The sequence below is a fragment of the Macaca fascicularis genome, chromosome 7, assembly GCF_037993035.2.
Source record: "Macaca fascicularis isolate 582-1 chromosome 7, T2T-MFA8v1.1".
Lineage (NCBI taxonomy): Eukaryota > Metazoa > Chordata > Mammalia > Primates > Cercopithecidae > Macaca > Macaca fascicularis.
Genome location: NC_088381.1, coordinates 122,367,151 through 122,395,150, shown reverse-complemented (window position 1 = coordinate 122,395,150; position 28,000 = coordinate 122,367,151). Strand labels below are relative to the sequence as shown.

At 38.5% G+C, this 28,000-nt stretch overlaps 1 protein-coding gene across 2 annotated transcripts; it reads right to left on the bottom strand.

Annotated features, from left to right (window-relative positions):
* Window positions 1-16: 16 nt before the first annotated feature.
* Window positions 17-28,000, bottom strand: CGRRF1 (cell growth regulator with ring finger domain 1). 2 transcript variants are annotated; one of them, XM_005561294.5, is made up of 6 exons: window positions 27,810-28,000; window positions 15,135-15,274; window positions 8,488-8,665; window positions 8,201-8,348; window positions 797-904; window positions 17-567 (listed from the first exon to the last, which is right to left on the bottom strand). In XM_005561294.5, exons 1-6 carry the CDS (start codon window positions 27,911-27,913, stop codon window positions 247-249), a joined length of 999 nt encoding a protein of 332 aa, XP_005561351.1. In that variant the 5' UTR covers window positions 27,914-28,000; the 3' UTR covers window positions 17-246. The 2 variants fall into 2 exon arrangements, with proteins under 2 accessions (XP_005561351.1, XP_073853522.1); XM_073997421.1 differs by having other exon boundaries at window positions 17-512.

Genomic DNA, 28,000 nt, shown 5'->3' with positions numbered 1-28,000 from the left:
CCAAACTCATAGATTCTTTTCAAGAGTTGAATGAATTTTTATGTATCAACACAGATGAATTTCAGTATTCATTCACTAAGCAGAAAGGAATAACCAATTTTTGTCATCCATGTACCATACAAATATGAAGTTAAAATAGAATTTTCATTGATGGCCCATACTGTAGATTCCATGTTATAATGAATTCCAAGATCATCAATTTCTGCATCTTTAGTAGAAAGTGTACTTTTCAGTGTTACAATGTCTTCAAAGAACCTTCGGTTTGTCTTTATCTTGCTCTTTTTGACTGCAAAGTGCAAAAGATTCCTGAACAAACTGCCTGCACATTGGGCACTGCTGAAAATACTTCACGCAGCCATCACACAGGCAGGTGTGTCTGCATGGTAAGAGCACCCAGTTCACAGTCCCATTCTGGCAAACAACACAGTCCTTGCTGTTCTCCTCCGATGGCTCAACTTCACTTTCAGAGAGTCCCACCTTTTCCAACAAACTTCTGTCTGTGTTTTTTTCTTCTGAAGAGGAATTGTTGGAGGGAGTGAAATTATTATTTGCAGACATGAAAAGTTGCTGAAAATCAAAGACATAAGTTTAAAGATTATTATAAATAACAATTACTCTTTAAAACTGGGGGTCATAAGAAGATGCTCAAAATTTATGAGCTAGCAAATCCAATTGTAAAGAATAGTTATCTTCTATAATTATTAACTGAAAAATACAATCATCTTTTCATAAATGGCCATTCTTTGAAACTCTGTAAACAAAAGAGACAGAGATAAGACTACAGAGTACGACTTACCTTAAGATCATGAAATTGACCTTGAGCCAAGAGTAAATATTGATACAATATTCTGCAGGGTAGTTTATAAGTCCTATCAGGAATATGAATCACTGACACCATGGAAATCTAAAATAAAAATTGAACACTGGTCAGTACTTAAAATCTTTACATTATTTCACATATATGTGAAAAATAATTTTCTTTTTTTTTTTTTTTTTTTTTTTTTTGAGACGGAGTCTCGCTCTGTCGCCCAGGCTGGAGTGCAGTGGCCAGATCTCAGCTCACTGCAAGCTCCGCCTCCCGGGTTTACGCCATTCTCCTGCCTCAGCCTCCCGAGTAGCTGGGACTACAGGCGCCCGCCACCTCGCCCGGCTAGTTTTTTGTATTTTTTTAGTAGAGACGGGGTTTCACCGGGTTAGCCAGGATGGTCTCGATCTCCTGACCTTGTGATCTGCCCGTCTCGGCCTCCCAAAGTGCTGGGATTACAGGCTTGAGCCACCGCGCCCGGCCGAAAAATAATTTTCAACTGCTTCTAGACATTTTGTCTTCTGCCAAAAAAAAAAAATGCTTCTCAAAAATAAAAGGCTGATAAATTAGAAAACTTGCATCGATCTGATTAAATCATAATCACTACAGAGGAATCAGTTACTGACATATTTTTGGCAGTTATTTTAATTGTACTCAAATTTACAAATTTAATGTGATCACAATGGACAAAGGAATCTTTGAGAGGACTAAAAAAGGAAATGAAGGAGAGGAATTAAAGTCAGTATTAAACAGTCTTTTAAGAAGCTTGGACGTATGGGGACCAGAGAAAACACTTTTGTTTAGAGAGCTACATGCATTGACTCTAAAATTCTCATACAGAAAAATGAACACAAAAGAAGAGCTAGAAAAATACTGAAAAGAGAGAGAGCCATGAAGGCGACTAGCCCCGTCAGATAATAAAACAGACTACGAAGTCTTTAAAATTAAAACAGTATAGTACTGGCACATGAATAGACAGATGGATGAAACAGGATAAACAGTCCAGAAACAGACCTAGTTATGTGTAAAAATATAATAAAGGTGTCATGTCAAATCACCAGAGTTTTTTTTAATAAACAGTATTGGGACAACTGGATAGCTATGGGAAAAATATATAATTAGATGCATTCCTCATACCATACGTAAGAATAAACTCCAGACACATAAGAGATCTAAATGTAAAAAATAAAACTGTACAAGTACTAGAAGAAAATGAATAAATTCCATTTTAGTCTCAGTGTAAGGAAAGACATTAACTATGACTCAAAACCCAGAGTAAATACACTTGACTATATAAGAATTAAAAATATACATGATAAAAAGCACCATAAACAAAGTCAAAACACATGATGAACTAGAATATTCATAAGGTGTGTCACAGATTAAAGGTTAATATTCCTAATTTATGAAGAACTTTTAAAAACTGAAGAAAAATGGCCAAAATCCTATAGAAAAATGGGCAAAAGACATGGACAATTCATAAAAAGATATAAACATGAACTATGACCATATTAAAAGATGTTTAATTAAAATTAATACTGCACCACTGTTCACTCATCAGAGTGACAAAAATTCAAAAGCTTGTCAATGAACTCTGTGTAAATACACTCTCATATATTGTTGGTGGAAATGTTTTTTTACAAAAAGGTACAATTCCAATGGCAACATCTAACAAAACAACATGAATTTACACTTCAACCATACAATTCCAACAATATTAAGATATGTATATACGGATTATTCAGCATAAGATTATTTGTTACTGCAGAATATTAGAAAGTACCTGAATGTCCAAGCACAGGAGACTGGCAGAATAACTATGGAATATGCACAGCATACACACAGTGAGGTGCTATGCAGCTATCAAAAAAAAAAAGGTGAAGATAATCTCTGCAAACTGGTGTGCAGTGATTTCCAGATTTTCTGAAGTGAAAAAAAGCAAAGTACAAAACAGCATACATAGCATAGAGAATGTGCTATCTTTTGTGTAAGAAAGAAGAGAAAATAAAAAACGGTGGATAAATCGGAAAACAACAATTATCTCTAAGGACTGGGGTGTGTGGGAATGGAGAGGAAGGGATACAGAAGAAAACAACATGAATATATTTCTTTGTAAGGTTTTCTGACTTTTGAGAGAATCCAAGTAATCTATGGACACAGTTTGACTACAAACCCTCAGTTTTGGCAGGAAGCACAAGGAAATGGCAGTTTGAACACCAAAATAATTAAATTCAGTCATGAGTTATAAAACACTGGGGGAAAAATTCATGAGGCCATAGAGACAACAGATAAGCAAACAAACAAATGGGAGAGACAGGAAGTCTCTTGCTTGTTGTAGAATGCCAAGAACTGACTGGAGGGAGGGCTAGAGTTGGAAAATAATTATTTTGCAACCATCACAGTAAAGATGAAATCTGGCAAGAATCATCAATGGATGTTAAATCTAGGACAAACATTTTTCTTTTAATAAAAAGCAGGATATTTACATGATCTTACAGTGCCTCCTCACAGACCAAGGGGGAGAAAAAAACAGAAGAGTGGAGAAATCAGATAACACCTTGACTAAGAGATCAAAATTAACATGACCAGTTAGAGAAAAGAACATTGCATGCTTCTAGAGGTGGCACTCTGAAAACAACACATTACCCGGGCAGCTCACTGGCTGCAGCTGCATAACTTTGATCTGATCGTAAGAAAAATCAGACAAACAAAATGAGAATCTTTTAATTTACAAAAAGGGTGTGTGTGTGTGTGTGTGACTATATCCTTAAAAAATGCTCATATCATAAAAGACAGAGTATGGAAATGTTCCAGGCTAAAGGAAGCTAAAGATCCATGACAAATACAAAGTCTGGCTCTAGACTAGAACCTGAACTGGAGAAGAAAATTGGTTGTGAATTGGATAAAATACTGTACAATGTTAAATTTATAAAGAAGATGACTATACTGTGGTTATATAAGAAAGCATCCTTATTTTTAGGAAATACGCACTGAAGTATTTAGGGGTAAAGAAGCATCATGTATGCAACTTATTCTCAAATCATTGATTTAAAATATATATACAATCATATATATGTGTATGTATAAACATATGAGCAGGCTGGGTGTGGTGGCTCACACCTGTCATCTCAGCCCTTTGGGAGATCACGGTGGGAGGACTGCTTGAGCTCAGGAGTTTGAGACCAGCCGGGGCAACACAGTAAGACCTTGTCTTTACAAAAAAAAAATTTTTTTTTAATTTAGCCTGGCACAGTGGTGCATTCCTGTAATCCCAGTTGCTTAGAAGGCTGAGGCAGGATGATCACTTGAGCTCAAGAGGTTGAGGCTGCAGTGAGCCATGACTGTGCCACTACATTCCAGCCTGGTGATAGAGCAAGACCCTCTCTCTCTCAATCAATCAACACATACATACATACATACATACATAAATGAGCGAACAATAATGCAAAGGACAGAAATGTTAACAATAGGAGATCCAGGTACCGGGTATGTGGGTGTTCTTTTTATTTTTTTATTTTTGCAACTTTTTGAAATTATGTACAAATAAAAAGTTTTAAAACCCTACATTAGTTGCAAAAACACAATATTCTTTACAAGCTTATAAAGATTTATTAATTTAGTAATGGCATCAGAGGCTTTTAATACTAAATCAAAATGACAGGGTTAGTAGAAAATAGTAGTTACCACTTCATACTAACAATTTTGTTGGCTAGGAGCAGTGGCTCACACTTGTAATCCCAGCACTTTGGGAGGCCGAGTTGGGTGGATCACGAGGTCAGGGGTTCAAGACTAACCTGGCCAACATGGTGAAACCCCACCTCTACTAAATATACACAAATTAGCCGGGCATGGTGGTGTGTGCCTGTAATCCCAGCTACTTGGGAGGCTGAGGCAGGAGAATTGCTTGAACCCAGGAGGCAGAGGTTGCAGTGAGCTGAGATCGCGCCACTGAACACCAGCCTGGGCGAAAGAGCGAGATTCTGTCTCAAAACAAACAAAAAAAACAAAACAAAAAAAACAAAAAAACAAACCAATTTTGTCATTTGATTTAATATTAAAAGCCTCTGAAGCTATTATCATACTAGTTATATTTGTAGCTGTGGGTAAATATTTGATATGAAAAAAGTGTTCGAATATACTATTAAGTGAAAGCAGGTCACAAAATAGTATAAAATGTATCATTTTAGCCTGTTTTCTTAAAATTACATATATAAAGATTTGGAAAGATACAAATATTCACAGTTATTATTTTTGGATGATAGAATACAGATTATTATACTTCTCTCCTTTTGGCTTATCTACACTTTCTAATTTTTTTTCCTGACACAAATGTATTATCTGAATAATACAGAATAAAAGCCAATGTAATTAAGTAAAAATGAAAAAATGTTAAAGTCAAAATTTTGTAGTAACAATTCCTGCTTTCCTTTTTTTAACCTAAAACAACAAACTGGTTCCTAATTGTACTACCTAAATATAATTCTTTGCTGTTAAAATAAAAATAATATTTTAGTAATAAGTTTTTAAAAAAATATATAGTCCCTGACCCACAGATAAAATACTCAAAAAACACATATGCAAAAGAAATAGGAAATGGTCCATTTGCTTTTAAAATTATAAACAGAGAACATTAATACAAAATACACTAATAAATGTATTTGAGTGCCAATATTACCCCCAATCTGAGAAATAAGAGACAAGAGAAGCAAGGATTAACAGAAAAAAAGGAGGGAGCCCACAGACGACAATAAAAGACATTCAAAAGGACCCAGACACAGAGACATACACAAAGTACAAGAGAAGGCGGCTGTTAACCCTTGGGAGACACTCAGGCTCCCCTATGGGAATAAGCCTCCCATAATTACAGCTGGGCCACACAGCCTTCATCCAGTGTGATCAGGGACCTGATAACAAACCCTTCTCTAGCCTACAAGGCCACTGAACTGAAAACACACACACACACAAATGGTTAAAATGGCAAACTTTATGTTACATATATTTTACCACACAGATACACAATCACTCCCTGTTTGGACAGGGGGAAAAAGTTAGAAAAAAAAAAGACCCTGAGCACCTAGACAGCACTATCAGTGAAGGGAAAAGGAATGCAAGGGGGAAGCTGGGAGGGAAAATGACTGCGATATGATCCTTTTGTGTTGAACCAAAGGAAAAACGAGAACAGAACCCAAGAAACTTAGAAGAGAGGGCACACACAGTGGGGGCAGAAGGGCTTCCTTACCCAAGCACACAGGGTCAAGAACAAAGAAGCTGGAAATAGGAGACACCAACTTAACATGTTTTATTTATCTCTAACTGAAACGGAGAGAAAGGAGGGAGGAAGCCAGAAGGCCTGTCATGCACACTAAGGTGCATGCAAGGTACAGCTAAGGTGTTTTGCTGTCAAGCTCTGTGAGGTTCATTAACACTGCCCAGTATGACTTTTTTTTTTCTTTTACTTATCAAATATTTATTGAACCCCTATTGTGTCCTAGGCACTGTACTAGGTTCTGGAAATACACTACTGCTGGTATGACTTTTGTATTTTTATTGTATATATTTAAGGTGTACAACAGGATGTTATGATATATATATACCTAGTGAAATGGTTACTATAATAATGCAAATTAATATATGAATCATCTTACATAGTTACTTCCATTTTTTTGCATGTGGCAAGAGCACCAAAAATCCCAAAAGCAATACCATATTAACTATAGTCCTTATGCTGTACATTAGATCTCTAGACCAGTTCATTTTATATATCTGCAACTTTGTCTCTAGTGACCTACATATCCCCATTTCCTTCCCCTCTGCTCCCCATGACTTGGAAAAAAATGGAACTTCAGTTTGAAAATATTAAAAACCAAAAACCTAGATGCTTAACTGCAAACGAGTAAGGAGGGTCCAGATTTCCCGGAGTCTGCACCTTCCAAAGCTCAATGTACACTTGTAGCAGGAAGATATTCCTGCTAAAAAAAAAAAAACACTCAAAAAACAAAAACAAACAAACAAATAAACAAAAAATGCTCAGAGCCAAGCCCTTGTTCCATATCTTACTGCCTGAATGACTGGGATTTTTCTTGACTCTGTTTCAGTCTGTAAAAGGAGAATATTTACCTTGTCCTAAGAAACCACGTTGTTGGAAGAAAAAAATAAGTTAATGTTTGTGAACGTACTTTGCATATTACGAAGTATCACAAAACAATGTTACCATATGTTTATTAATGAATAATCTATATTAAACACTTTTAAAAAGTAGTCAATTGTGTGTAAGGACATTTTTACCATGATACAATTTCATTAAAAGTTTATTTCATGCCAGCCAGGCGCGGTGGCTCAAGCCTGTAATCCCAGCACTTTGGGAGGCCGAGACGGGCGGATCACGAGGTCAGGAAATCGAGACCATCCTGGCTAACACGGTGAAACCCCGTCTCTACTAAAAAAAAAACCAAAAAACTAGCCCAGCGAGGTGGCGGGCGCCTGTAGTCCCAGCTACTCGGGAGGCTGAGGCAGGAGAATGGTGTAAACCCGGGAGGTGGAGCTTGCAGTGAGCTGAGATCCGGCCACAGCACTCCAGCCTGGGCGACAGATCGAGACTCCGTCTCAAAAAAAAAAAAAAAAAGTTTATTTCATGTCTAAGTTTCTATTATACTCGGATGATTGTCAAAGTTTCAGTCCTCTTAGATCTCTAAGATACTTTTAATTTCCTAATAGGAATCAACTACCAGACTGAAAAAATACTTAGCACATACTGAGAAAAGAAGATTACTATAATTACTGAAAATACAGGCACCAGACATATAAGATATACGTGCAGCAGGGACTTTGATGGAAACAAGGTGACTGCAAGCAGGCAAAAAAAAAAAAAAGAGTGGATACTATCTTAAAATTGAGCACTTTAGATCATTATTATGCTTATTTATTCAGTGCTAAACATGTTCAGAATAAACATGTTTCTACACAGCAAATATGACAGAATACAGAATGATGAAATTAACTTAATTCAACCATTATATATCTTTTATTTTCCAAATAAAGTCATATTACTGTGATCCATAAGGCAAAAAATGAGTCATACTCTGAAGGTACTGTTACACATATAAAAACCAAATAGGTGTATACAACCAAATAGGTGTTAATGATGAAATTAACTTAATTCAACCATTATATATGTTTTATTTTCCAAATAAAGTCATATTACTGTGATCCATAAGGCAAAAATGAGTCATACTCTGAAGGTACTGTTACACATATAAAAACTAAATAGGTATATAGTTTGTAAGCCAAATGCACATCCTCAGAAATTAAAACAAAACTTTTTCTATTTATCAAATAATGAAGAACCACTATTCAAATCACTTAAAGGTAATGCTTCCAAATTTTTCAGTTACTTACAATATCATAAATTTCCCGGTCATCCTCATCAGCTAAGGTCAATAGCGCTACCAATGGATAGCGAGATCTGGGCACTGTGCCAAAGTCTTCAATTTTAGTATCTCTTGGTAACTGGCAATATAGTTCTTCTTTGCTATCCTTTTTAATACTTTTTGAAAATGTAAAGGCAAATTGCCACTATAACCATAAGAACAAAAATATACCAAAAATGATCAGTAAGTTAGCAACACTTTATCCATAAGAAATCTAAGTTTCAGTGCTGATGGGTATATCAGATAAAAGGATACAAATACTGTTCCTGATAGAGATATTCACTATACAGAGCATCTTCTAACGCTTGGGGAGTGCTTATTCTGAAGCAGTAAACATGCTTCTGCAGAGCTTCATATAATTTTTGAACACTGCACCCCCAGTAGCATGTAAGGAGACTATCTTCAAGGCAATCTGTTGTCAAGGTTATGCCAGCTGTAAAATACAAAGGAGAAAGAATGAAAGTGATTTAATGTAACTTCTAATACAATCATACAGGGTGAGTAACAAAAGCTTCCTTTTTGATGCTGGCCAGGATGACGGCAGTTAAAAGAACCTGTTAAAGGGTATGCCTCCTATAAATGTCTGAGAGTCTTAGTAGCATTGATACATGACCATTTCTAATCATACTTAAGCAAAAATTTTAATTGGTAGGAACTTTGCATAGGTAATTGGAGCAGGTTGTAATTTCAAATTATAGTAGAGTACTATATTTTATTCATTTAATCCTCATTGATGAACATTTGGGTTTATTCCAGTATTTTGCTATGACAACTAATAGTGCTACAATGAATAGCCTTATACATACATCTTTTCACATTTTTGCTGGTAATACAATAATAAATAATCATTTTGTGTTTCTTGTTTTTTTCTTTTTCAACGTTTTAAAATATGCATTTTCTGTTTTTTCCTTTCCCGTCTACCTCCAGCTTTTTTAGTACTCTACAATAAAGTACTAAGGAGCTATTAAAAGTGAATAGGGAGGCAGAGGTTGCAGTGAGCCGAGATCGTGCCACTGCACTACAACCTGCGCAACAGGGCGAGACTCTGTGTCTTTAAAAAAAAAAAAAAAGAACTGAGGCATATCAGAAGCATATCAGAATATCTGCACATACTATTATGAAATGATCTTCAGAATATATTAGTAAATGAAAAAAAAGCAAGGTAGAGAAAATTAAATATACATGCTACTGTTTATCTCACAAGAATGGATACCCATATATGTGTTTGTTTACATTAAAAAAGAACAGGCTGGGTGTGGTGTTTCATGCCAGTAATTCTAGCACTTTGGGAGGCCAAGATGGGTGGATCGCTTGAGCCAGGAGTTTGAGACCAGCATGGGCCAACATGGCAAAACCATGTCTCTACAAAACACACAAAAATTAGCTGGGCATGGTGGCATGCACCTGTGGTCCTAGCTTCTTGGGAGGCTGAGGTAGGAGGATCACGGCTGCAGTAAGCCAGGATCACGCCACTACACTCCCACCTGGATGACAGAGTGAGACCCTGCTTCAAAAAAAAAAAAAAAAAAAAAAAAAGAACAATGGAAGGATAAGCCTTTTAAAACTCAACTTACAGCTTACAGAACATATAAAACTACCCTGTTTACTTGCTTTGTAAAAAGAAAAAAAAGCCAGAGTTACTTAAAAGACTTGTTTATAGACTTTGTATACTTAATTAAAGTGGGAAGAGCGTCAGAGACCTTTGACAATTGGAGATTAATCAGATTTTAAAATATCTCTGAAATTAATTTTAAAAAACTACAGAATCTATAAAATTATACTCTCCATAATCTTTTACAAACTTGTCCATTACATAAACTGAGGGGAGAATGTAATGATTTCCACTATCAGAAGATAGTGTCAGTACCCCATCAAAACTATTCTCCCTTTACTTTTTCCACTTTTTTTTTTTTGCAAAGAGTTTCCATTTTTATGTATTTTTTTTTTTGCCTTCTAAAACTCAGTACACACACAACATCATTTGAGATCAATAGATGAATAGCCTTAACAAAATTGGGACACAGCTGTAAACCAGAAAATTCAGAATCAAAATAAGTGAAGCACATGGGTGTGGCATCTCTCAAACTGTCCTCACCCAGACTATCTATAACAAGCAAATAAAGTGGGGTTTAAGAGACAGCCTTGCAAAAAAGTGAAAAAATAAGGACCTTAGAAAATACGCCACTAAAAAAGGGAGAAACGATGGGGCGGAAAAGCCACAAACCTTCTTGAGGAAGTATCCCTGTGAGAGAAGAAGTAATAAAAACAAGGAGACCATTCATGAGGATAATAAAGCCAGGGTATTGGGAGATGAAAGTATTAGGTTGGTGGCCGGGCGCGGTGGCTCAAGCCAGTAATCCCAGCACTTTGGGAGGCCAAGACGGGCAGATCACGAGGTCAGGAGATCGAGACCATCCTGGCTAACACGGTGAAATCCCGTCTCTACTAAAAAATACAAAAAAAAAAAAAAAACTAGCCAGGCGAGGTGGCGGACGCCTGTAGTCCCAGCTACTCGGGAGGCTGAGGCAGGAGAATGGCGTGAACCCGGGAGGCGGAGCTTGCAGTGAGCCGAGATCGTGCCACTGCACTCCAGCCTGGGCAACAGCGCGAGACTCCATCTCAAAAAAAAAAAAAAGAAAGTGTTAGGTTGTAGGGAATGGAGGTTCACAAACGCCTCCAAACATGCCATGTACATTGTGTTTTTTTCCTAACCCTTTTGCTTTAATGTTAGCTCTTACCAGGGTGAATAAGCTAAAATATAAGGAAGCTATTTACAAAAAGATAGCAGAATTTCTGAATCAAATTAATTCAACTCAACTAATATATATTAAGTATCTAATTTACGATTTCATTAAAGACTCTATATGGCAGACATGGAAACACAAATCCAAATATATCATTACATAACAACAACAACAAAATCCCAACAACCCACCCCTAGGTAAACAGAACTAAATGACTAAGATTAAAATGGATTCTCTGGTTTTCTTTTTTTTTAAATTATAAATTTTAAAGTATGGCTAGGGCACAGTGGCTCACGCCTGTAATCGCAGCACTTTGGGAGGCCGAGGCGGGTGGATCATGAGGTCAAGAGATTGAGACCATCCTGGGTAACACAGTGAAATGCTATCTCTACTAAAAATACAAAAAATTAGCCGGGCATGGTGGCATGCACCTGTAGTCCCAGCTACTCAGGAGGCTGAAGCAGGAGAATTGCTTGAACCTGGGAGGCAGACGTTGCAGTGAGCCAAGATTACACCACTGCACTCCAGCCTGGGCAACAGAGCGAGACTCCGTCTCAAAAACAAATAAATAAATACAAACAAAAATCTTAAATATAAATAAAAAGCACGTGTGTTTTTTTTTTGTTTTTTGAGACAAGGTCTCACTCTGTTACCCAGGCTGGAGTATAGTGGCGTTAGCTCACTGCAGCCTCAACCTCCCAGACTTAAGCAATCCCCCAGCCTAAGCCTCCTGAGTAGCTGGCACTAACAGGCATGTGCCACCATGCCCAGCTAACTTTTGTATTTTTAGTAGAGATGAGGTTTTGTCATGTTGGCCAGGCTGGTCTTGAACTCCTGGACTCGAGGATCCACCTGTCTCAGCCTCCCAGAGTACTAGGATTACAAGCATGAGCCACCATGTGCCGCCTCTGGTTTATTTTCAAGTTAAATCAGGTCTCTAGATTATTCAGTCTTCTCTGCTATACGTCAGGCAGTTTGGGTACAGTGGTGAAAAAAAGATTTTTAAACTATCTACACACCAAATGAAATAACTTTTTTAAATGTCACAAATATTGTTACAATATTATTTTAATGTTCTGTGTAGACATCTTTAATGATACCCACTTTTCCACAGTTTAAACAAATGAATTTTACTCTGCTAAGTATAATTCCTATCAAAATCCTTCTCTTTATTTCCCCATACGAGAAAGATAATAAATGATATGCATTGGTATTTTAAAAATTAAAATATTTCAGTATTCATGCTGTACGTCCACATATTTAAAGAATTTTTCATGACTTCAGTAACACTACTGTTGGTTAGCACCTAGTGTGCAGGCATAGCTAAGAAGGCTACTTACTGGCTAACTTTTTATTTGCCTCAAACATTTGCAGGGCTGGCTCTATTTGTGACTATTTCTGCCTGAAAAGCAGATTGATGGATTTCCTCACACTTTCTGCCTCACAAGTGCCCTGTGTTTTGCTCATAATGTATCAGCTCTTCTTAGTTTTTCAGTGTAGTTTCAGACCTGTGGAACTGTACTGCAGGAAGGAAGGCCTTGCAGCCGGTAGGTGTTTCATTGTGGGTCCTGCTCAAGAGCCAGATGTGACACTGTAGCAGTTTCTAGCCTATGGCCACAGAGGTGGGAGGTTATCCAACCGCCACTATTCTGTACACTTTATTTTTTATTTTATTTTTTGAGACAGAGTCTCACTCTGTCACCCAGGCTGAAGTGAAGTGGTGTAATCACGGCTTACTGCAACCTCGACCTTGTGGATTCAAGCGATCCTCCCACCTCATCCTCTTGAGTAGCTGGTAGCTGGGTGTACACTTTAATCAGTAATCAGGCATGCACAACCAACTATCTTTTAAACAAATTAGTTTTCTCTGTGTCATATCTTAAAATTTGGTTTTCTCACGTGAAAAATGTCAGAATGAACTGTTATCTATTACAGGGATGGAGTGGGGAGAGGAGTGGCCAAGATCCTAGTTTCCATCAATTCACAGGGTAATAGTATTTACAGCTAAAGAGGATGAATAAGAAATTCTGTAATTTTTGAGGCCAAGAACGGTGGGTCACGCCTGTAATCCCAGCACTTTGTAAGCCTGGGGCAGAAGGACTGCTTGAGGCCAGGAGTTTGAGACCAGCCTGGGTAACACAGCAAGACCCCATTCCCCCTCAAAAAAAAATTTTTTTTTTAAATTTAGCCAGGTATGGTCATGCACACCTGTAGTCCCAGCTACTCGGGAGGCTGAGGCAGGAGGACCACTTGAGCCCAGGGTGTTGGGGCTGCAGTGAACTATGATCAGACTACTGCATTCCAGCCTGGGTGGAAGAGCAAGATCCTGTCTCAAAAAACAAACAAACAAAAAAACCAACATATATTTTTCCTTACAAATCAAGATTTACTTAAGCCTGATGATCTATATTGACTAAGTAAACTGACTTCTGACCAGTTATTAGATTCTGAGAGTTAGAGGCAGGAAGGATGAATAGACAAGAATGGTCCATAGACGCAAGGGAGCAGGATATTGCAAAGGAAGGTCAACTCTGTAAAATACTAGAGAGAGAGCATTAACTCAGCCCTGAAAGACTCCCACTGGATTTTATGACTGCTGGGGGTCGAAAGTGCAGGGCAGAAGTCGTAGAAAGCCATTTCAGTAAAGGGATACAGGGAAAAGTCAGACTGCACTGCACTGCACTGAAGGGTAAGAAAGAAGCAGGCCAAGAGAAGGCAAATGCAAACAGCTTCTAAGAAGCTGGCTGTGAGGGGAAGAAGAGAAATACGGCAGTAGCTAGAATAGGACGAAAAGCAGAGAAAGATCTGGTTTATTTGTTTTCAAGAAACCTGAAATGTAAGCAAGTATAGAAGGGACAGGGTCTCGGTCCAGAAAAAAAGCTACAGAACTGTATCTAGAACTGCCTACTCTTTATTTCTATTGAACTGTCACAAAAGAATTTCAAAGTCCAAAAGTTCAAAACTGAATTCATTGCCTTTCTTCTGAAACTAGCTATTCTTTCTGTACTCTTCATTTTGTAAAAGGATCTGGCTATGGAGCACCCACAGGAAGAACCTGAGTCTTCTTAGACTCCTCTCTTACCTGTCCCATCCTATGCTTTAGCCATAACTACTGACTGTTTCTTTAATGTATCACTCCACTTCTCACCCAAGAGGTAAACACTTATCTTTCAAGATTCTGCTCAAAAAAAAAAAAAAAAAAAAGGAGGAATGAAGAAAAAAAAATAAGACAGACCCAGCATATTCTTTTTTATGAAGGCTTTCCTGAATATGCCTCTTCACCTTAACAAATTTAACCATTTCTTTCTTTACAATTCTAATGGTTCCTATATGGTCCTGCAGACAACTTATTTTTCTAAGCAAGTACAAAAGCAAACAACTGCCATCTATTACCTACCATCTACAAAATAACATGTTGTATCAAAATAATTTATACCAAAATACCATAGTTTCAGATTAAATGACAATCATTCTGGCCACGCGCGGTGGCTTACACCTGTAAACCCAGCACTTTGGGAGGCTGAGGTGGGTGGATCATCTGAGGTCAGCAGTTTGAAACCAGCCTGGTCAACATGGTAAAACCCAGTCTCTACTAAAAAAACAAAAATTAGCCAGGCATGGTGGCACACACCTGTAATCTCAGCGACTTGGGAGGCTGAGGCAGGAGAAACGCTTGAACCTGGGAGGCGGAAGCTATAGTGAGCCGAGATTGTGCCATTGCACTCCAGCCTGGATGACAGAGTAAGACTGTCTCAAAAAAAAAAAAAAAAAAAAAGGCAATTGTTCTTCAAAAGGTTAGCAACCTTACATTAGCTGTATTTAGATATAACACATCATTTCTCACTTTACTACACACCAATAAAAACGGCATAGTGTCCTAACAGACTTCACTATTAACACCTGTAATACTTCATTCTGCTCCTTTGTATACACCTCTACGTCTGTTTACTAGGTGATAAATTCTTCAGGAGTAAAGTTTGTAACTTCCTAATCTTATCTTTATATCTGTCATATACAGTACAGCACCTGAAACAAAATAGTTGCCCAACAAATGTTTGTTAAAAGTCTAATGAAGGGAAAGAAATAGAGAAAGAAAATAAAAGGGCTAAAAAAAGAGGGCAAACAATGAGAGAAAATCTTTGGAAAATGGCCACCAACTTGTAATTGAAGCTGAAGATGGATTAGTGATCTCTAAGCCAAAAGGATTCTTGACTTGTCTCATTTGCTTTTTGAAAACTCTTGTGCTGAACTGGGTCTCTTCTGAATTTCTCAGAATTACTGGAACATCCCAACCAAACCTAAAAAAAGGTAAAAAATAAAATTATTTTAACAAATGTTGAAACTTTGTTATGTGTAAAATCTGTTGTTCTTCATTGGCTATTCCTTTTAGCATTAAGTGTCAGAAAAAGAGGTTAAATTTCTCAATTTATGTTATTTTAGAGATCCCACAGAACTGCAAAACAGTTGGCCCTCTGTATCAACCAACTGCACATCAAAAATATTTGGGGACGGGGGGAAGAATAAAAAATAACAATAAAAAATAATACAAATTCAAAAGCAATACAGTATAACCACTATTTACACAGTATTACATTTTATTAGGTATAAGTAATCTAGAGATAATTTAAAGTATACAGAAGGATGTGTGTAGGTTATATGTAAATACTATGTAATGTTATATAAGGGACTTAGGCATCCTAGAATATGGGGGTGGGGACCCTAGAATCAATCCCCCTTGGATATCAAGGACGGACTATGTATTGTTCAGCTGGCTGAATCAACATATTCTTGAAAACAAAGAGTTCTATTGTTAATACGGTTGATAACAACAAAGGAGAATGGAGATTATAGATAAATTATACTTAATATAACAGCAAACACATGAACTTACTGATTTTTTTTAAATGTGAAAAAGAAATATATACTCAAGAGGCAGACTATTGGCCGGGTGTGGTGGCTCATGCCTGTAATCCCAGCACTTTGGGAGGCCAAGGCAGGAGGATCACTTGAGGTCAGGAGTTCGAGACCAGCCTGGCCAAAACATGGTGAAACTCCATCATTAATAAAAATACAAAAATTAGCTGGGCATGGTGGCGTGGACCTGTAGACCCAGCTACTTGGGAAGCTGAGGCAGGAGACTCGCTTGCACCCGGGAGGCAGAGGTTGCAGTGAGCCAAGATCGTGCTACTGGACTGCAGCCTGGGCAACAGAGCAAGATTCCGTCTGTTAAAAAATAAAAATAAAAAAAAACGCAGACTAATATGACTTATGGGACAACAGAACTTTTTTTTTTTTTTTGAGATGGAGTTTGACTCTTACTGCCTAGGCTGGAGTGCAATGGCGCGATGTTGGCTCACTACAACCTCTGTCTCCCGGATTCAAATGATTCTCCTGCCTCAGCCTCTCAAGTAACTGGGATTACAGGCGCCCATCATCAAGCCTGGCTAATTTTTGTATTTTTAGTAGAGACGGGGTTTCGCCATATTGACCAGGCTGGTCTTGAACTTCTGACCTCAGGTGATCTGCCCGCCTCAGCCTCCCAAAGTGCTGGGATTACAGGTACGAGCCACCACGCCCAGCCAGGATAATGGAACTTTCAAAGCACCAACTATAGCTCTTCATTTATGTATCTTCTACTTTTAAATTTCATGTAAAAATGTAAACTCTGACAATGCACATGGAACAGAATTCAAAGGAAAATGAAAGGGGCTGAATTCGATTCCTAAAAAAATTAAAAAACAGCTAGTTTACTCAATTTACATAAAATAATCTAAAATTAATATACACCAGTTAAACTAAGAAACTTTAGTTTAAGACAGCACAGTTAGGGGCCTATTTGATGCACTCCCTTCTCTCCAAACACATATCAGTGATAGATAAAAAATAAAGAAAAACTAAAGAGACCCCACAGATACCTAAGTCTCATACGCTTTAAGAAAAAAAAGACCCCGCTGAAATGAGTAAACAAACTGTGGTATATTTAAACAAAAGAATAGAAGTATTCAGCACTGAAAAGGAACCACTTATTGCTACAACCAAATGGATAAATTTCAGAAACTCGTGCTATGCATAAAGAAGCCTTACACAAAAGAATAAATGCTGTATGCTTCTCTAATATAAAATTCTAGATCAGGCACAACAAATTTATGGTAGAAGTAAAAATAAGAACAATGGCTGCTTCTGGAACTACAGGAGTAGGACTGACTGGGAAAGAGTGTAAGAAAATTGATGGTAATGTTCACTATCTTGACAGAGGCTTAAGTTGTATAGATGATGTGTTTGGTAACACTTGGTAAATGGTACACTTAAGATTGGCCAGGTGCGGTGGCTCACGCCTGTAATCCCAGCACTTTGGGAGGCCGAGGCGGACAGATCACAAGGTCAGGAGATCGAGACCGTCCTGGCTAACATGCTGAAACCCCACCTCTAAAATACACATACATACAAAAATTAGCCGGATGTGGTGGTGGGTGCCTGCAGTCCCAGCTACTTGGGAGGCTGAGGCAGGAGAATGGTGCGAACCTGGGAGGCAGAGCTTGCAGTGAGCCGAGATCACACTATTGCACTCCAGCCTGAGCGACAGAGTGAGACTCCATCTCAAAAAATAAATAAATAAATAATAAGATTTGTATATCTTATATGTAAATGTTACTTCAAGAAACTATAAACAAAAACAAACACTGAACTCTAGTCAGTAATATGTAATGTTTTAGAACTTACAGGTGAAGAGTACAGCTTACTTTGAAGGGCATCATGAAAGAAGATAGACCAATATGTGGATACACAAGTGGATTAATGTGGACAGACATGTAATGGAGAAATTACAATAAAATGCTGATGGTAGAATCTAAGTGATGGGCACATGTGTGTTCACTGTATAATTCTAGTATTCTGTATGTTTGAAAATTTTTATAATAAAATGCTGGGAACAAATACCTTTATGGATCCAAAAAAAGCAAAGAAACAAAGTAACGAGTAAGGCTATGCCATGGTTTCATGGTTCTCAGTCTGGCAGCACACAGTGGCAACAAAGCCTTCATGTATTAAGGAGACCAGCATAGGCTGTCTACTCCAGACAAGGGCCAGAGCCAGGTTTATAACTTGGAACCAGGAGCTGGATTAGGTCGATACCAATATAGGCAGAACTGTCGTTATAAGACTTGGTCCTAGGCTGGGTGCACCGGCTCCTGCCTATAATCCCAGAATTTTCGGAGGCTGAGGAGGGAGGAATGCTTGAGCCCAGGAGTTTGACACCAGCCTGGACAACAACAGTGAGATCCCATCTCTACAAAAAAAAAAAAAAAAGAAAAGAAAATTAACCAGGCATGGTGGTATACACCTGTGGTCCCAGCTACGTAAGAGGCTGAGGTGGAAGGATTGCTTGAGCCTGGGAGGTCAAGACTGCAGTAAGCAGAGATTGTGCCACTGCACTCCAGCCTGGGCCACACAGAGAGATTCTGTCTCAAAGAAAGAAAAAAGGCCAGGCACAATAGCTCACGCCTGTAATCCCAACACTTTGGGAGGCCGAGATGGGCCGATCACCTGAGGTCGGGAGTTCAAGACTAGCTTGAACAACATGGAGAAACCCCATCTCTACTAAAAATACAAAAAAAGTAGCCGGGCATGGTGGTGCATGCCTGTAATCCCAGCTACTTGGGAGGCTGAGGCAGGAGAATCACTTGAACCCAGGAGGCAGAGGTTGCAGTGAGCCAAGATCACGCCATTGTACTCCAGCCTGGGCAACAAGAGTGAAACTCTGTCTCAAAAACAAAACAAAACAAGACAAAAAACAAAAACCTAGTCCTGGTCTGGAGGTCTAGGAATCTGGGTATAAATAACTATAAAATGTTTGTGCAATCTATCCATCTGACAAAGGTCTAATATCCAGAGTCTATAAGGAACTTAAACAAATTTACAAGAAAAAAAAACCCCATTAAAAAGTGGGCAAAGGACATGAACAGACACTTCTCAAAAGAAGACATTCATGCAGTCAATAAACATATGAAAAACAGCTCAACATCACTCTGATCATTAGAGAAATGCAAATCAAAACCACAATGAGATACCATTTCATGCCAGTCAGAATGACGATTATTTTTCAAAAATCCAGAAACAACAGATCCTGGCAAAGTTGTGGAGAAAAATAAACACTTTTTTTTTGTTGTTGTTTTTTGAGACTGAGTTTCACTCTTGTTGCCCAGGATGGAGTGCAATGGCACGATCTCAGCTCACCACAACCTCCACCTCTCAGGTTCAAGCGATTCCCCTGCCTCAGCCTCCCAAGTAGCTGGGATTCCAGGCATGCACCACCACGCCTGGCTAATTTTTTTTTTGTATTTTTAGTAGAGACTGGGTTTCTCCATGTTGGTCAGGCTGGTCTCAAACTCCCGACCTCAGGTGATCTGCCTGCCTTGGCCTCCCAAAGTGCTGGGATTACAGGCGTGAGCCACTGCACCTGGCCTAAAAGAAACACTTTTGCACTGTTGGTGGGAATATAAATTAGTTCAACTATTGTGGAAGACAGTATGGCGATTCCTCAAAGATCTAGAGGCAGAAATACCATTTGACCCAGCAATCCCATTACTGAGTATATACCCAAAGGAATATAAATCATTCTATTATAAAGATACATGCATGCATATATTTATTGCAGCACTATTCACAATAGCAAAGACATGGAATCAATCCAAATGCCCATCAGTGGTAGACTGGATAAAGAAACTATGGTACATAAACACCACGGAATACTATGCAGCCATAAAAAGGAACAAGGTCATGTCCTTTGCAGGAGAATGGATGAAGCTGGAAGTCGTTATCCTCAGCAAACTAACGCAAGAACAGAAAACCAAACATTGCATGTTCTCACTTATAAGTGGGAGCTGAACAGTGAGAACACGTGGACACATGGAGGGGAAACAACACAGACTGGGGCCCATCAGGGTGGGAGTTGGGGGAGGGAGAGCATCAAGAATAGCTAATGGATGCTGGGCTTAATATCAAGGTGACTGTTTGATCTGTGCAGCAAACCACCATGGCACACATTTACCTATGTAACAAACCTGCACACCCTGCACATGTACCCCAGAACTTAAAAGTTGAAGGAAAAAATAAAATAAAATAAAATGCTCAACTAAAAAAAATAATAATAATTGTAAAGTGGATAAACAGTGAGGGTGATAACAAAGGGAGAAAAATAACAAAACAAAACAAATCTTCCACTAAAATTTAGGCTGAAAACTAAAGTTTCAAAACACACAAGTCTAACACTGAGAGACAACCAATAAAATTAACAAATGGAATAAAAATTCACTTTCGATGACTCTGATTTTATAAAAGAGTTGGGTAAGACTGCTCTGTCCTGCCTAACAAAGCTGAAAAGCAAGCCTCTAACAGACTAAACTATTTCTGAGTAACTTAACAGTGACCCAGAATAAAGCTCAAGAATATTTAGAGGAATACAAAAATACCCAGTACTTAGTAAGGTAAAATTCAAAATGTATAGCATCTGATAAAAAAAAATTACCAGGCATGCAAAGAAGCAGGAAAATATTACCCACAATGAGGAGCAAAACTCTATAGAAATAGATCCAGAAATCATACAGATACTTGAATTAGTAGACAAGGATATAAAAATAGCTCCTAGAACTATATTCCATATGTTTCAGAAGAAAAGTAATGACTGCACATACGATATAGAGGCATGGAAGATATTTAAAAGGCCTAAATCAATATTTAGAGATGAAAAAGATAATGTTTTAGATTAAAAATATAGTGGATGAGATTAACAGCAGATTAGATAATGCACACTAAAATATTAGTAATCTTGAAGACAACATAATAAAAAGTACTGAAATTGAAACACAGAAAGGAAAAAGACTGAACAACAACAACAAAAAGCATCAGTAAGCCAACTTTTAGACAGCCATGTAACTGAAGTCTTAACATATCACTGAAGTTTGCAGAGGACAGATAAAGTATTTGAACACATTATGGCCAAAACCTTCCCCAACATGTTGAAAACTATGAAAACCTACAGACCCAAGAATCTCAATGAGCTCCAAGCACAAGAAACAAAGAAAATTACCTAAGGCACATAATAATCAAATTGCTTAAAACCAGTAATAAAGAGAAAATCCTAAGAAAAAGAAAGAAGATACACTACAGTAGCCAAAGAAAAGGAAAAAAGATATACTACACATAGAGGAACAAAGATAAGAATGACAGCTTTTTAATATTAATAAGAAGTAATGGAAGGCAGAATATCTTTAAAGAACTAAAAGGAAAAAAATCTTGTCAATCTAGAATTCTATACCTATATTTTTCCAAAGCAAAATAAAGACTTTGTCAAACATAACAAAAGCTAAAAGAATTCATCACCAACAGACTTGGACAACAAGAAAAATTAAAGTATGCCTTGGGAAGAAAAATGATACCAAATAAAAATCTGGATTGACACAAAGAAATAAATAGCAGCAAAATGGTAACTACGTGAGGAATTATAACACTTTTCTTATATCTCTTTAAAATATGACCTGAAGGCAGATGGTGATAAGTTAGAGACACATAATAAACTTTAAAGCAACCACTAAAAAAAGTTATTGCTAATAAACCAACAAAGGAGATAAAAATGGAATCACATAAATTATTTAACTCATGCAAATGAGGGCTGAACAAAGGGGAAAAAGAAACAAAAAACAGACTAGCAAAATAAGAGGGGGGAAAAGAAATAAAGAACAGACAAAACAAAACACGAATAGCAAGATGGTGGAATCAAATCTAACAATATCAATAATCACATTAAATGTAAATGTTTTAAACTCCCTAGTTAAAAGACAAAGATTATCAGATTGGATAAAAACATAAGACCTAGCTATATGGTGCATACAAGAAACCCACTTTAAATAAAAAGACAAAAAGTGTTTACAAGTAAAAGGATGAAAAAAAGATGTATCTGCTAACACTAATCAAAAGAAAGCTGAAGTGGCTACATTAATACAAAACTAGATCTCAGCAAAGACTATTACCAGGATTAAAGAGGTCCATTTCAGAGTGATATAAGGGTCAATTCATCATGCACACAAAATAATCCTAAATGTTTATGAACCTATTAACAGAACTTCAAAATATGAAGCAAAAACTGATATAACTGCCAAGAGAAATAGATAAATCCACAATTATAGTCAGAAATTCTAATACTCCCCAACACTTCAATAATTGATAGCTCCAATATATAGAAAATCATTAAGGACATCAAAAACTTGAATAACACTATCAACCAATTTGACTTGACACTTATAAAACATCTCACCCAGCCGGGCGCGTTGACTCACACCTGTAATCCCAGCACTTCAGGAGGCCATGGGCGGATCATGAGGTCAAGTGATCGAGACCATCCTGGCCAACATGATGAAACCTTATCTCTACTAAAAATTTAAAAAAAAAAGTAGTTGGGCGTGGTGGTGCGCACCTGTAGTCCCAGCTACTCTGGAGGCTGAGGCAGAAGAATTGCTGGAATCCAGGAGGCGGAGGTTGCAGTGAGCCGAGATCATGCCACTGCACTCTAGCCTGGTGACAGAGCGAGACTCCATCTCAAAAAAAAAAAAAAAAAACTCACCTAACAATAGCAGAACACATATTATTTTTAAGTGCACTAGGACATTTACAAAAGAGAGAATATATTTGGATTATAAAACAACCCTCAATAAATCTACAAGATGTCAAATCATAAAAAGTATGCTAACCACAATGGAATCAAATTATAAATCAATAAGAGATATTTTTAAAATTTCCAAATATTTGGAAACTAAATAACAAACTTCTAAATAACTTAGAGGTCAAGAAAAAAATCAAAAGGGAAATTATTTTAAATCATGGCCCGAATAAAAATGAAGACGTGTCAAAATGTGGGGAATGCTGATAAAGCAGTACTCACAGGGAAATTGGAAGGCACTAAACATTTCTGTTCCATCTCCTAGAAGAGATGGCCAAATACGGCATGTTCTCACTTTTAAGTGGGAGCTAAATGATGAGAACTCATGAGCCCAAAGAAGGGAACAACAGATACTGGGATCTACTTGAGGGTGGAAGTTGGGAGGAGGAAGAGGAGCAGAAAAGATAACTATTGGGTACTGGGATTAATACCTGGGTGATGAAATAATCTGTACAACAAACCCATGACACGAGTTTACCTATATAACAACCCTTCACATGTACCTCTGAACCTAAATGTTTAAAAACAACAACAACAGAAATCTCAACATTACAAAATACAGATCACCAATGAGTCCAAGTTTCAATCAACCAAACAAGCATGAGTTAACGCTTTAGATGCAGAATTTCTTGAGAATATACCCAGATCAATAAATATGATCTGATCTAGAGTTACATTCTATTCTCTGGCTTACAATCCATCCTCACATATATTCCGCAGGATACCACAGATATAAGTTAGCAAAATTTTGCAATTCTTTTCAAGGACAGACTATTTCCAGTCAGATCAGATTTTGTCCCTATACTAGGCAGCATGCAGAGATCTGGGCCTCATGACAAGAAAATAGAGGCAGGTCTTAAGTGTGGATAGCCCTTTGCAAAGCAACTGCCCTAGGTGAGGTTACTACAGGATCTTCAAGCAAGAGAAGGCTAATTTTCTCACACATGGAAAGTAAGCAGCTTCTGTCAACAATGGAGGCTCAGAGTGACTGGAGTTTTTTTCAAGATTCTCAGCTCTGTCCACATCTACCTAGATGTCCCCATTCCAAGTCTCAGGGTTCTACTTCTTTCCAATCAATATTCTAAATGAGACACTGACAAAGATCAGGTAATTTTATTACTAGTGCAGTTAAAACTGTGTTCAGGCACCTGTCACCATGCCTAGCTAATTTTTGTATTTTTTGTAGAGACCGAGTTTTGCCATATTTCCCAGGTTGGTCTCGAACTTCTGGGCTCAAGCAGTCCTCCCGCCTCAGCCTCCCAAAGTGCTGGGATTATAGGCAGTGAGCCAAGATCATGCCACTGCACTCCAGCTCAGATGACAGAGCAAGACTGTCTCAAAAATAAAATAAAATAAAACTGTGTTCAATTTTTAGCAAGTCTTTCTGTGGCTACACAAAATAAAGTGCTTTAGAACCACAGAAACTTTATGATTCTCTAAGATTTGACCGATCTAATGTTTTGAAGATCTGAGTTTGACATTTTCTTTCTGTTAGTGCTCCAGTGAACACAGAGGCACCCATCTCACTTCTTCCTCAGTCCCTGTAGTCATCATTACTGCCATAACAGTCAAGCACTTTAGCCACTTGGTCCTCCAGCACACAGCTTCAGAAATAATTTTGTCACAGTCAACCAAATGTATTAATTTGATTGTGATGCCACTACATGTTGTGGGTTACTTAGATTATTTCCCATTGGCAAAGAGCTAAAGAAATTACCAAACCAACCCCCAAATTCTATCTTTGAAAGCTTTCTCACCAGGATCCCATTCTTAGTGATAATTTCTTTATCAGTCAGGGTCCAGGCAAGAATCTGAAAATGCATCCATTATTTTAACAGGGAGATTTGATTTGATTTTTAAAGTTGCCAGCATCAACATCAAGAGAAATTTTCGTATGAAAAATGTTAACCATATGTTGAAGAACTGAAAAGGCAAAAACAGGACGCTGAGTTACTACTTATGTAATAAGAAGTAGTAACAGCAGGAAGCAGCTATCACTCCTAGGACAAGGGAACAGAGAAAAGAGAATAAAGAGAATTTACTATAGTTTAGAAATGTGGAGGAGAGACTCTGTGGAGCTCAGGACTCGGATCTGAGGAAAGGATACTGGTATCTTTAAGGGAGTGCATAAGGCTGATTCTAGCAGAGTAGGAAAGCATAAACTGGAACAAGTGGGACCAAGTATTAATGCCAGAGTGAGGCACTATTGTGGCAAGTGACAGACAAGAAAAGGAATCAACAGGAAGCAGCAAGTCCCTTCATCCTCTTCCAGCCTTCCAGCCCCCTTCCCTTGTTGGCAAAGCCCCATAGGCAGTCAGCTTGCAAAGAAGAAATGTAGTTTAGAGTTCTGCCCTAGATTCACAAAGCAGAGGGTGGTATGAAGTTGAGGTCAACAGCTTAATAAACTGTAGTCAAGAGCATGCCAGGAGTAGCTACTGGAGTCATGGTCCCTGATTATTTGAAACTGTAAAAGGATGTAAATGGACTTTTGGGCTTCTTTGTGCTCAGTGCCTGGCAGAAGCTATCAGAGATCACAGAAACCACTACACGGTGAAAGAAAAATACTGTATTTCTAGTTGCATGCTTCTTTGCTATTGCTATTGGGATTTCAATAATCATATGCTCCTGTTCTTTCTCCACTCCCACACAGTGCAGGTGGACATGGCAAACAGTGGAAGGAAGCAAACAGTGAAAAACTCAAGAGCAGTACTAAGGAAAAAAAGATGACAGAAAACACATGAACAGTAGGAATGGTATTATGGGAGGTTAAAACAAAATAAAACAATGACAAGGGTGAAAAAAAACATGCATATTAACTCGTTTACCCTTCTGATGGGGTACTATTAGACGTTTTTAAGAGATTTAGATGGTGTCCAAGTTTTCATCATTTCTAGTCAATAAATATGTGGCCTTGGCTTAAGTTCACAAAAAAAAAACCACAGTAAAAAGTTTATCTACATGGGCAAAGCTAACTCAGATGGAGAAAAGGGTTATGTTAGGCACAAGATGACTGGTTAGGCCTAAATGAGGATGGAAGTGACTGGTATTTACATGGTCTTGTGGCCTTAGCAGTGCTTAGCTCAGACTTCCAAACGATCTATGATTACATGGGCTTCCACTCTTGTAAAAGTCTTATCTACATGGGGTGATTTGGCAATTATTAAATGTTCAAACTAAGTCTTAAAGCTGGCTGAGCCAGGATTTAAACCTATGTCTGTCTGACTCCAAAATCTGTCTGTTAACCACTACAAACATGAGGCTCCTGACTATCCTCTTCCCAATACTAAAGACTGATAGCTAAGATATCTAACTAGTTGGCCTATTTAAAATAAAAATTAAAGCACATAAGGCAATTATCAACTAGTTACTATTTTCCTTAGTGGAGGAAAATTATGCTTCATTAAGAGAGTAACACTAACATTATAGTCATTTAAAAATCTTGTGTTAAGACTGCTTTTTCCACATGGGCAACACCTTCCTAATTCCAATTACAAACTTTTGTGTAATGAACATTAGCAATGAAATCTGATGGATCAAGATAACCAACTGTGTTAAGACTGGTCTTTGTTTCCCAATCTTACCGCCACATGTAAGGAACTGGTATTTCCCATCCTCACCCACATACAAGGCAAGGAATTCTATGCTGTATTGCTGGTAGGGTGAGGAGCAGTGTGGACCTGTTAAAACTTTGATCACTTCCTAAAGATGGCATATATTTTCAGAAACTGACACGGGCCCGTGTTCTTTAAGGCAATCACGTATATGTGATCAAAGGCTATTTTAAAACTCGTTTTACATAGCCTTCTTTATTCACTAACATGTTCTCTGCCCCTCTGTTGATGCTGTCTTCTCTGAAATGCCTTTTATTCCCTATTTTGACTCCATTTATTTGACTCCATTTATTTTTCAAGATGATCATTCTCTAAAATCCAGCTCATGTCTCTCTTCAACGGAGTCCTCTCTGACCTCAGACCATGGCTGTTATCCACTTAGAACTGCTGTTTGATCTTTTTGTAACTAATTTTTTTTTTTTTTTTTTGAGATGGAGTATCGCTCTGTAGCCCAAGCTGGAGTGCAGTGGCGTGATCTCGGCTCACTGCAAGCTCTGCCTTCCGGGTTTACGCCATTCTCCTGCCTCAGCCTCCCGAGTAGCTGGGAGTACAGGCGCCCGCCACTTTGCCCGGCTCATTTTTTTATTTTTAGTAGAGACGGGGTTTCACCGTGTTAGCCAGGATGGTCTCGATCTCCTGACCTCGTGACCCGCCCGTCTCGGCCTCCCAAAGTGCTGGGATTACTAACTATTATCTTCTCAAAGGGACTTTGGAGGCTGCGGCCTAGGAAAACTGTTGTGGGCTAGTTACACGGTTTCGACTCGCTGTTATTTACAAGGCTTGTCTAAACATGATACAATAGCATCTCCTCAAGACAGAAATTGAACCTCTAGGCTAGAAGAATCGCTCAGCGGTTATCTAACAGACCATTCTCCTTGTCTCCAATAGGCAACTGTCCACCTTCGGTGTAACTTATTTCTAAGGTCTCTTCCAGCTCTAAAATTATGATTTTACAATTCTATCGACAAAATATTACTTCAAAAGGTGTGGAATGTATATAGAAACCATTAAATTCTCAAACGGTAACAGTTCAGTTACAAGTTACTCTGAAGGATCTGAGACTAAGGGCTCCATTCAGGTCAGAATCACAACTATTAACCTCGCTTACTATCCAGTCTGTGCACTGTAGCACAGGTGACTGACTCATCCTGGACACACAGTAGGCCCGAATCCAGGACAGAAGCCTACTAGAGAAGCACTTTCTCTCAACACCAGGCCCAAGCCCTTCCTGGCTGCTTTATCGCCTAGAAACAAAGCTGAGTAGAACACCCCAATGCGGTACCACCCCAAGATGCCCAGCGACGCGGACCACACGGTGATGCAGGGCAGTGACGCAGGTGCAGAGTCCACTTTGTTTTCCTTCCAGAGAAAGTCGGAGTCCTAAGTACCCGGGGACACCGAATCCCCGACGTCCTCCGGCCCGTGGCCTCCGGCTCCTGTGCCCCCTGCAGGTCGTCGCGACCCCACTCCCGGGGTGTTCGCCCCTTCGTCTCTCACCCCTGGGACACTTACCATCCCAATACCAGACCGGTGGTCACGACGAAGCAGGTAAAGACCACCGCGATGTAGAAAAGCGGCGAGTATTCATAAAGCGTTACCAGAAACACCGCAGCCATCAGGGTCTCGCTCTGGACAGAGCCAGGCTCAAGCCGCGTAGCCCAGCCCAGCCCAGCCCAGCCCGGCTGAGCCCAGCCCGCCCGGCC